The sequence below is a fragment of the Myzus persicae genome, unplaced genomic scaffold (genome assembly GCF_001856785.1).
Source record: "Myzus persicae strain clone G006 unplaced genomic scaffold, MPER_G0061.0, whole genome shotgun sequence".
Taxonomy (NCBI): domain Eukaryota; kingdom Metazoa; phylum Arthropoda; class Insecta; order Hemiptera; family Aphididae; genus Myzus; species Myzus persicae.
In genome coordinates this window covers 240,779-252,928 of record NW_019104167.1, presented here as the reverse complement: position 1 = coordinate 252,928, position 12,150 = coordinate 240,779, and the positions used below count along the sequence as shown (strand labels likewise).

At 26.6% G+C, this 12,150-nt stretch overlaps 1 protein-coding gene across 1 annotated transcript; it reads left to right on the top strand.

Annotated features, from left to right (window-relative positions):
* The first annotated feature begins 253 nt into the window (after positions 1-253).
* LOC111039509 (poly [ADP-ribose] polymerase) lies at positions 254-10,085 on the top strand. Its single transcript, XM_022323046.1, has 18 exons — positions 254-753; positions 1,498-1,639; positions 2,353-2,504; positions 3,631-3,851; positions 3,944-4,142; positions 4,722-4,927; positions 5,013-5,105; positions 5,169-5,326; positions 6,394-6,545; positions 6,605-6,897; positions 6,962-7,160; positions 7,813-7,935; positions 8,394-8,609; positions 8,683-8,814; positions 8,901-9,119; positions 9,233-9,393; positions 9,458-9,637; positions 9,841-10,085. The coding sequence occupies exons 1-18, from the start codon at positions 637-639 to the stop codon at positions 9,911-9,913; spliced, it is 3,036 nt and encodes a 1,011-aa protein (XP_022178738.1). The 5' UTR covers positions 254-636; the 3' UTR covers positions 9,914-10,085.
* The last annotated feature ends 2,065 nt before the right edge of the window (positions 10,086-12,150 follow it).

Sequence of the window (12,150 nt, the reverse complement as noted above, 5' to 3'; positions counted from 1 at the left end):
TATATTATGATATTATATCCTATGATATGGACCGTACCCTTACCATAGAATACTATGCCCTTACGCTGCCATTTTATTTTTATTTGATAACAATTTGGCTATGTGCAATAACCTTGTATATTTAAGCCATGATTGTGTCTATGCTATAATTGACTTCCGGGAGGATGTGGTCCGCGCTTATCAGCTTCTAAGACCGTGGTATCAGTGGTATCCACCTTGGCACTGCTGATATTTTGCCTCCAATTTATTGTTTACTTCACACTTTTTAGTTTTTACCGTGTAATCTTGTAATTCTTGTGTGAATGTTCTTGCTCCTAGGTTGTACGTTGTCTCGTTTTCACCGTTCACTACTTCACTCTTCGACTGTACCTCTGTTGTCAGTCGACATTCCTACACCCTTTACTCCCTTAAGTCCGTAGTCGGCTCATTTTCACTTTTCGGCTTTCGCACGTGTCTTGACTTTAGATTACATATAGATTGTATCTTACGTTATAGCTAATATGTGAAATAATAGTTTTCTTAACGAAACACAATTCACTTGAAATTTCGGTGACTGAATTTTTGTTTGTCGCCGTTTTTCTGTAGTTTAAAATACGAATAGCGAAAGGGTGAAGTTTCTAAATAAAAATTTGAATCATGGAATTCGAAGATTGTCCATATCGTACTGAATACGCTAAAAGCAGTAGATCAAAATGTAAAGGATGTAAGGAAGGTATTGAAAAGGATCATCTTAGACTCGCTGTTATGATTCAAGTATGTCAATATCAATATATCACATAATATTCAAATGTACAATAATTTATGGAACTATTATTTAATTATTAATGTTTAAAATATACCTTAGTACCTATTATAAATTTATAATTATTAAATTAAAATAATGTGTAATTTTAGTTATTAGGTAGGTGAGTAATGTCACACTTCCATGTGTTCACTGTCTTACAAATTCATAACATTGCGAATTGCATTTACCTAGTTGAGCCAATTTTGTGTTGTGCTTTGTTCGTAGAGTGGATTGTTTGTTAATTAAAGCCAAGAATAATTTTTAGGGCATCTTGTAGTTATGGTTTTATTGATATTTATAATTTTTAACCAATTTATTAGCATTTTAAATTGGTAATAGATTTTTTATATTGCAGTAACTTTCTTTTAAATTTAAATATCAATACAATTCTATGTTGAATCATACCATTTTAATCTTTATTATTATACCAAAGAAATAAGAACATAAAATTAGTTTTGTTCTCGGTTTTGTTAAACTTGAGTTTGCTATATTATATGTTTGTTAGATTACAGAATCCATAATACTCCCCTATATTTTTTAACAATTAATCAATATTTCATGAAAAAAAAAGAGTATTTTAAGAAACAAACAAACATTGAATGATTGTTATACAATTTAATAAGTTAGCAACAACTTTTTGATTAAAAAAAATATTAGAAATTTGAATACCTAGTAAATATCATTAAAATTTTAAATTTTATTTCTATTTTCAGTCTCCTATGTTTGATGGTAAACAGCCAAATTGGTACCATTTTAATTGTTTTTTTGCTAAACAACGACCTAAATCAGTTGGTGACATTGGAAATTTTGATTCAATTAGATGGGAAGATCAAAAGAAAATCAAGACTAAATTAGGTAATTATAAAGAAGATGATTCATTTACTTAATAATAAGGTGTAAACAAAAACTTTTGTTAAAACTTGAACTTCAAATGCTGATAGAAAACTTAATATTTTTATTTGACTGGAATAACAACTTGAAGAACTGTTTAAATTTTAAGCTCTTTGCCCTAGCGAACATTTTTTTACTTGAAATTTATAAGAAAATGGCTCATAAAACGTCAACATTTTAAAAACATTTTATCATGTATAGGAAATGCAATATTAAAAACATTTAATACATATTTCACGTAGCTACACTTATTAGTTTTTGTGTTACACCACAAAACAAAAATCAATATCAATTTTGTTAAAAGCTGGTTTTGTGTAAAAATTACAATTTTTTAAAAAAAATTTTAACCCCACAAAGTTTTTTATCTAGGCATTTTTACTGCTCCAATAAATAAATGTAAGTTTTATTTGGGGTCAACGTTAGTTAGTTTTAATTATTGAAAGCATGAGTATGATTAGTGAAAATGTAGAAAAAATAATTGTTATTTTATTGAAAATTAAAATTTATTATTATAATAAAATGTTTAAAAAGCTTGCTGCATCCGTATTAGGTACCAGTTGAAAACCACTACTCAGTCTTTTAAATATTATCTACTTGTCTGTAAATTAAATAGGGAGCTAACAAAAGTTTTCACCTGTTCTAATTAAAGTATTTAATTGAGATTTAATTTATCATAGAATCTTTAGTCGGAACTGCTGATCCTGTTTCAACAAAAAAGAAATCAAATGGAAAAAAAAAGGAGAATACCGGGGAGAATAAAAATTTTAATGTAGAATATGCAAAATCTGGACGAGCTGTTTGTTGTGGATGTCAAGAAAATATTGTAAAAGTATGAATATTTAATATTTTTAGTATTAAACTCTTTATCTAAATTAATACAAAGAAGGTAAACAAGTGGGTACTATTCAGTGATTGTCGCGTATGCCATTTTTATAGATTTGTTAAATTTGAATTCAATGATAAATTAAATTAAATGAAAACAACGGTTCTGAGCTTTGTGTCATCCTAGCATACACTATAATAATATTGTCGTCTTAGTAATACTAGGTAACAACTTTGAACTTAAACTCTCATAAATATATAATTAAGTTTCAAGCAATTTTTTTTTTATATCCTTAGAAAAACAATTAAGAAATCTTGTATTCAATATTCAAATCATAAAAAGAAAAATTGTTCCAGATTTCAAACTACAAAATAATTTTTGCTATAGTCTTTACTTTAAATGCTAATAAAATAAAATAGTGTCTATGTACCTTTAATATTTTTGAATCACAATCAGAAAAATATATGAGGAACCTTGTGTTACACAAGTTTTTTGAACGGGTAGAAAATAATGTATCTAAAATTTCTTAATTCAATATTTTGGAAATTTTATGAAGTATGGAATATGGTCATATTAATATTTGGTGAAGATTTAAAGTATTTATGATTGATTCGTTTTTGAATTAAACCAAAAAATTAAAATCCATTTTGTTTAAAATTGATTTTGCACAATTTAATATTTGCTGATGAATGTATATTTTGGATTGAAATGTCTTAATTGTTATTGTGTTGAACATTAGGTATGCATTTAATTTTCAAGATAATTTTTTAGTCAAATAAATAATAAATAATTATTATTGAAGTATCAAACTTAATAATATTTATAATTCACTTTTATAAAAAAAAATTAAGAGATAATTATACTTAATATTTAAAAGTAAAATTAATTTGCAACTTATCTTAAGAACAGTCAATTAAACAATTATTGACAAGCCTTGGATGAAGCCAATAATTCTGTTAGTGAAATGTTGTCTCAACTATTATAATAAATAAAAAAATACAATTTCTATAATTTAAATTAAACCTGGAAGCAATTATTAAACACTTAAGGTCATACAAATACCAAGAAGTAAATTCACTTGTGATTTTGAGTTTTATTTAATTAGGTCCTAATGTTTTTATTATTTTTTTAGGAAGATGTTCGTATAGGTAAAATGGATTATGATAGTGATGAAGGTCGTCGTTTTGGTGGCATAAATAGATGGCACCATTTAGAATGTTTTGTTAAACTTAGGCAAGATTTAGAGTTCTTTGATCCTGGTTCCTCTTTAACTGGCTATCTTAATTTAAGTGAAGTTGATAGAACTAATATTAATAATCTGTTGCCTAAAATGACTGCTACCAAAACTACTATGTAAGTTAATTTTTTTGGTTACTCTATATTTATTTTTTATAATAGCAGTAAAAATTATAAAAATGTATTGTTTGTTTGTTATCGTGGTTAAGTGCCGATAATTTAGATGAAACTGATGGACCCAGTTCAAGTAAAAAAATTAAGTCTAATGATTATTCAGATATGGAAATAAAAAAACAAAATAAATTGATATTCAAATACAGAGATTATTTAAAAACATGTTCTGTTAAACAATGTAAAGAACTTTTGGAATATAATCAACAAGAAATACCAGAGGGAAATCTTGGAGCGGTATGTAATTAAAATTTTTAATTTAAGATAAAATAGAATCTGTGCATTTGGTGGTTTATATTTTATACTATATTAATTAACAAAATTATTTTTTTATATACTAAGTGAGTATTAAATTATTTGAACAATTAATAATTTTGTGGAATCTAAATAAATTCATAAAAAAAAAATATAGCATTAGTTACTCTCAATAAAATTTTACTGGATAGGCCTAGTGTGCCGGGACCCATGGTCTGAGGGCTGAATCTGGTCTGCGGAAGTATTGCATCTGCATCATGACCATTTTATAAAATTAAACATTTATAAATTACTAAATATAAATAACAAAAATTATGTGTTACATTTTAGAATATTTAATAGAAATAAATAAGTTGAAAATTGGGGATTGTTTTTCTTTAACCAATCAGAATACACCATGGGAAAAAAGTGTCAACAATGAGCTTTATTTCTTGTTATTGTATTAAGTTATGTAAATTAGCTTAATGTCTTAATGTCTGTTTAACTATGTTTATTAATTCATGAAAAATTACAAATAATTTAAAATGTTGTTATTACTGATACATTTGATATTTATTCTAGATTTATGATAGATTATCAGATTTAATGGCTTTTGGTTCTTTACTTCCTTGCGATGAATGTCAAGGCCAATTCATTTTTAGAAGTGGTGTTGGATATCAATGTTTAGGATACAAAAATGAGTGGTTAAAATGTGATAAAGTTATGGTTGAACCACGTCGTGTAGAATTCAAAATTCCTTCTCATATTCTTGAAGATGATGATTTTCTGTAAGAAAAAATCATGTTTGATGTTTAATATTTTTAAATTAAACTATTAAAATTTATTTAATCGTGAAATAAAAATTTTGTTTAGTAAGAAGTATAAGTGCAAAATACAGAATCGTTTATTTGAAAAATCTGATAAAACTTCTATAAAGCAATCTACCATACAAAACGAAAAAGGCCTGTAAGTTCAAAACTATTTTGTAATAATATGATGTTATTTATTTGTATACAATTTTTATTTCAGAGTAAAAGTAACACGTATTCTACCACTAAAAAATATGGAGTTTATAACTTTATTTAAAGGCTTAGAACTGAAACAAATTAAACTTAAAGTGGCAAAATTAGGTGGCACAATAGTTTCTCATTGTAATAATAATATTGCTGCTGTTTTCGCAAACCCAGGTATTATACATTTTTATTATGATACAAAATAATTTCTTTGACAATTTTCATTTTATAAGTTATTAAATGACCAAGTCTTGTAGATAAGTACTAATTAATTAATTGTATTTATCTATCAAATACATAGGCTTATCTAAGGTTGGGATAATGGATTTTGTCTAGGTAAATTGTGCTTAATATATTAAATTTATGGCAAATGAAAATAATACAAAAAAAGTCTAAAAAATGATTTACTCAAAAGTGGTAGAAAAAATGTGCTTCTATTTCAACTTTGAAATTCCCAGTACTTTTTCAAATAATTGGGAAAAAAAATAAAAACATTTTATGAATATCCATAATTTTTACACATTTCCAGTTTATTGATATTGTATGTTGTAACAAAAGTGATACTTTGTTTCACTATACTTACTATACTATACTCACATACTTTGGCTACTATCATTTTGTTGTAATTCGGTTCCAAATTAGCCCAATTTTACATAGGTATATTTAATATTTTTCCAGCATAACTGATAATTTAAAAATTATATTAATTCAATTTATGAGCTACGAGCTACCATATTAATAATAAGTAATAATAATATAAATTATCCTAGACTGAATACTGTTTCCGCTTAGTCGTTTTTTGTATACAATGATATGATATCATTGAATTCAAATTTAATACTATCCATTACAGCGACCTCCTAGACGTCTAATGTACGGCAGAGCGACATCCACTAACTCGCTTTTTTTGATATTTAAATTTGAACGACACTAAGAATTATGTAAAATTTGTATAAATGAGCTCATGAAATAGCACATTGAAATTATATAATGGAGCTTGCCCCCCTAATATATTTTATCTCTTTATGCCTATAATCAAATACCATTCTCATTGCCAAATTTAAGAAAATAATCTGAAAAATGTAGGTTAAGTGATTATTAACTATTTAAATTAGTATAACATGACTTTACTACTTTAAAATATTTTTTAAAATTCATTTTTAGAAGTTGTTTAAAATCATTATTTATGGTTAGTTACCACTGTAGTTTCTAAAATAAATAATGTTTTTGTTGTTTAACAGAGAGCGTTATTAAAAAGGGTGTGAAGATAAAAGATGCCGAAAGTTTTGAAATTGAAGTTGTTGAACCTACTGCATTTTTTGATGCTATTGATAAAGGTGGCAATGCAATTGAATTGATAATTAAACAAAACTCTGCACCCTGGGGAGGAAAAGTAATCATTAGTATTATTTTTTATTTTACAATTAAGTGTAGATAATTATTTTAATTTAGGCCAAAGAAAGAATTGAAAAAAGGCAAAGAGAGTTAGAATTAGATCCTAAAAATAAAAGCAATTTCAAGAGTATATCAGGAAAAAGTATGTATGAAAAAAGTGTACCAACAAGTGTGAAGTTGACTTTAAAAGGAGGCATTGCTGTTGAACCACAGTCTGCTCTTGAACATAAAGCTCATGTCTATAAGCATAAGAACGATGTATGGAATGCAAATTTATGTCTGTCGGATGTGCTGACTGGTAAAAACTCATATTATAAATTGCAATTATTAGAGTCTGACAATAATAAAAGGTATTCTATAAATGTTGAATAAATTTGATTATTTTACAAGTTAATCCTTGGTTTTTCTAAACAGATACTGGGTATTCCGTTCTTGGGGAAGAATTGGTACCACTATAGGTGGGTTTAAGACTACTGAGCATGAAACGTTACAAGAGGCCAAACAAAGTTTTGAATTATTTTATGAAGATCAAACTGGAAATGCATGGAGAAATAGAAATAATTTTGTAAAAATGGCCGGTAAAAAAGTTCCAGTTGAAACTGATTATGGACAGGTATTTGTCTTTGTTGTGAATATAGTTCATTCTAACCTTTAGTCACAACCACTTAACATCGATTATCCACTCCTAGTTTATCCATATCTTTCTTAGCTCTATCCATTCATTTTGCCCTTAAATTATCAAACCGTTTTTTTGTTACCCAGTATTAATTTTAAGACTTCTTTATTAGTCTTCCCTATGCTGCACGTCAAACATGATCTGTCCAACACTATCTTTTACTTTTCAGTGGCACAATTTCTATAAGTAAGCATTTTCTAGCATATCTATTATTCATTGGTTAGTCCTCTAATCATCTTCTTCCATGTGCCCCTGTTGTAGGAATTTCCTTGTGAATACAGCTAATCCCATTACTCAATTTTTACAGTCACAAGCCAACATGATTTTTTGTGTACTTAATGAATTACTTATTTTCTCTGAAGTTCATGGCGATTATGCTTTCATATCTTCTAATTTCAAGCTTTTCTGTACAAGGGTTTTTTGTAATACTACTATGCATTTTATCTTAACTTAATTTATATGTAAGTGCATCTGTTAATTTTTTTTTTATGGACATGTATTAAAAACATTAACCGTTGTAAAACCTTGCATATTTATATTTGTTGAACTGTTTGAATTTAATAATTATTATTGTTAATTTGTATTTCAGGATGAATCTAAATCTCTTGATTCTATTAGTAATGTACCATGTAAGTTACCTGAACCAGTACAAAGACTGATTCGTTTACTCTTTGATGTTGAATCAATGAAAAAAGTTATGTACGAATTTGAGGTAAGTATTGCTCAACTTATTTCAACTTAATTTTCAGAAAATAATATTAAAATAGCTAGAAAATGAAGTTTGTCTAAAAATGAAAGATACCAGAAATACAATTAAAACCAAAATATATATGAAAATTAAATACACATTTTCTTATTGGGCTGTTTATTTTGGTGTTACTACAAACAACTAATAATTAAACTAGTAGTAGAACCATTTCTTATTTAGATTTAAAATAAGTTTTAATTATAAAATGCGGGTTGGAAGTATAAGTTATAATTGTTTCTAATTAAATAATTATTTTGATTACTAGTAGGCGGTCGCCAATAACCGTTTTCAGCTTCACAAAAATAGAGGAATTATTGGTTCTTAAATTATTGATTTTTACCAGTAATTAATTTTAATCCCTGTTTTTTGGATTCTGTTTAAAAATGATTATTTTGCATTTAATTTATGATAATATGTTTTAGTTGGATTTACAAAAAATGCCACTGGGAAAATTGAGTCGCAATCAATTGCAACAAGCGTACACTACATTGAATGAATTAAGTAGTATGATAGATTTGAGCGATGAGAAAAATAAAAGGGACAATGTGATCACGGCTACTAACAAGTTTTATTCTTTGATACCCCATGACTTTGGTATTAAAACACCACAGCTTATTGATTCAAAAGAAATTCTTAATGTATGTAATAGTGTTAATGTAATAATTAATCGGAGAGAGCTAAAACTCCGGAATTTACATTTTATTTTTTTAGTCAAAGTTAGAAATGATTGGAAGCTTGATGGAAATCCAAATTGCATACAGCATGATGGACAATAAAACTTCTGAAGACTCTATGTTACATCCTCTAGATACTCACTTTATGAAATTAAATTGTGCTATTGATGTGAGTTATAAATAATCATTTTTGGAGTTAGTTCAAACAAATATTTAACTTGTGTGGATATTAAATATTCTGATTTTATTCTCCAGGTATTGCATTCTGACATGAATGAGTTCACCATCATTCAGCAGTACATAATGAATACTCATGCTGAAACTCATAGTTCTTATTCTTTAAGTATCAAAGATGTTTTTAAAGTAGTTAGATCTGGTGAAGAAAAACGATTCAAGCCATTTAAAAAATTACACAATCGTAAACTCTTGTGGCATGGTTCCCGAATCACTAATTTTGCAGCTATACTTTCTCAAGTATATTAATCTCTATTAAAATATATTGAATATAGTCAATAAATATTTTGTATTCCAATTCTATAATATTTATCTTAAATTATATTAGAAACAAGTATAATTTTTTTCTTTAGGGTTTACGCATTGCTCCCAAAGAAGCTCCAGTTACTGGTTACATGTTTGGTAAAGGTATATATTTTGCTGACATGGTGTCAAAATCAGCCAACTATTGTATGGCATCTCATGCCAATAATACCGGTTTATTACTATTGTGTGAAGTTGCACTTGGTAACATGTACGTGTACATTGAAGAGGTATATTTTATGATTTAATTAACTATGTAATATTATTGATTTTAGGGCTGAGTACAAAGCATCTGAATACATTGAGAAATTACCACCTGGAAAACACAGCTGTATGGGAATTGGTAGAACAAAGCCTGATCCTGCTGAATCATTGTTCATTGATGATAAGATTGAGGTTCCCCTCGGGAAACCGATTTCTACCAATATCAATGATACATCATTGCTATACAATGAGTATCCTTTTTTTACACTTAAAATTATTGCAGTTAAATCACTATAGCGGACACCATAGGTGAATTAAAATGTCTACTATTATGAGTTATTTTCCTACATGTATGTATATGGGATAGTAGTAGACAGAGGTCTTTTGTATGTCTGTATTGTAGCTATATTGCAATAAAAGTCTTGATAGATTTCTTTAACATTTACTTTTTCAGATTTATTGTCTATGACATTTCACAGGTTAAACTTCGTTACTTAGTCAAAGTGGATTTCAATTTTAATTACTAGAAGATAAAGTAACATAAATAAGGATCTATGTTGAATTACCTCATTATTATTAATAATTACTATTATTTTTTTTTATACTTAAGAGTAACATTTTTTTTTATCTATTAATATAAAATTTGTATTCTGTATTTCTGAAGGTTCATGAAATAAATGCCAAATTTCAAAATAAAAATTGATTTAACTTAATCTATAAACAATAAACACATGATTTACAACTACACTAAGGTATAATTAAATAAAAGCTTTTAGTTAAAGAAATACATCAAATCATTAAGAACCATCATTGTTTATCCAGTAAGATTATTTATTCTTACTGGAACAATTTTATGAATGCTTTTTTAAGTCTGGCCCTGTGAAAATTGTTTAATATTTAAACTTTACATTGGTTAGTTTTTGTTATGGTCCTTTTTTCATCAGTCCATAACCAGGGGTGCTAAGCCCTAACTATTATTTTAGCCCCCTGTCATAATTCCTATACTCCCAACTAACGATAGCTACATTTATAAAATTTTAATGAGAAAAATTGTTGTATTTTTTATGAACATCTGAGAAAATTATATATTATTTTTACATATCTATTATACCTACAGATTATCATTATATGTAATGACTAATGACCCTGTGTATTATGTATCCATGTATTACGTAGTGTAGTTTTTATTGCATACTTTCATCGAAGTTGTCAATGAAGTAAAAAAGTAAAAAAAATACATTTATTTTCTGAATATTAAATTAAAATTAAGGAACACTTTATCTTTACTTTTTTTTAATATGAAACATCTAGTTCGGTGGGTGAAGGTGAAACTGTTTGTCGGGGTGGCAATGCGCATTAATGTTGTGATATGCTTAAAACATCCAATACGCCTTTAAAATAAAGACAAATGAAAAACAAAATTTCAATGTTTCATATCTGCCAGGTGTCTGCCTCCGTTTTTATTTTTAATATCTGTGTTTGTAGGTAATTTTTATCTATAAGAAAAAAATTAATTCCTTATGAAACTGTTAATATCTATTAACTTATTTCAAAATTATTAAAATGTATTTTTTTTATCTTCAGTATTTATTTAAAAAACATTAAATATACACTAAACAATGAAAGATTCAATTGGAATCGTAAAAAAGGCCCTTAAAAAAATATGCTTTAAATTGTTGTTATAAAAAAATGCTGTGCTTTCTCCATATCATATGATCAACCAGCATAATATATATATTAAATGCATATAAATCTGCTCCCTACTTATAGTTATAAATTAAATTAGTGAATTGTTATTGTTTTTATAAAGAGGGAAATATTTATACAATTTTTTTCACTGGGTTAAAAATTTTTTATTAAACACTTGTTATCCCTTACTCATTCAATATCTTAATTATTTTTGATAGCGTTTGTTCTTGGTTTAGTGAAAGTCACTTATGATAAAATTATGTTTGTCCAATGTTATTAACGTGAAATTAAATTTCTTTCTATAGATCTTATACTAATTCTATTAAGTATAAGTTTTATATTTCTTGCAGTGTTTACTTCTACTTTGTTCACAAAAAAATTGAAAATAACCAATTTATTTGATTCTTTTAAAATGAATTAATAATTATTAATATTATTAGCAACAAATGTTTATTTTTGTCAGTACTAATAATTATTACTTTCTTATCCACTAGCCTTAATAAGAATATTGAAAAAACTCCTAGAGTTTTTCTTTAAATTAATCAGAAAAATGTGCCAATATTATTTCTGATAACTGCATCGTACTCAATAATCCACACGCATCTATATTTTTGCATTTAACATTGCTCAATCACTTAGTATTAAATTAACAAGACTTAAGAAATAACACCGGAATTTGTTGTCTTCATATTACAGCAGATCGCGTATAGCTTTGTTGTTTAAAAATTGAAGTGAATCTGACGTATAATGAAACTTGATGGTACGAATATTATCTGTGTTTATTTTGTATGATGGTTTTCTACGATAATTCAGTTTATTAGCAAGTTACTCATATATAATATAGAAAAAAACTAAAAAAAAACTATTTTAAAATTAATACCACTCATCTACCCAGCCTAAATGTACAAGATTATCCTACTAGTAGTACAAGTCTTGTTATTTATGTGATTTTAACACACAATAAGTAAACTTGTGATGAGTTTACATCAGTTTTTTTTATAAAAATATTTAATGTAACATTACTGTATATATATTTTTATTGTGCATTTGTATTGGTTAACTACAGGTTATTATC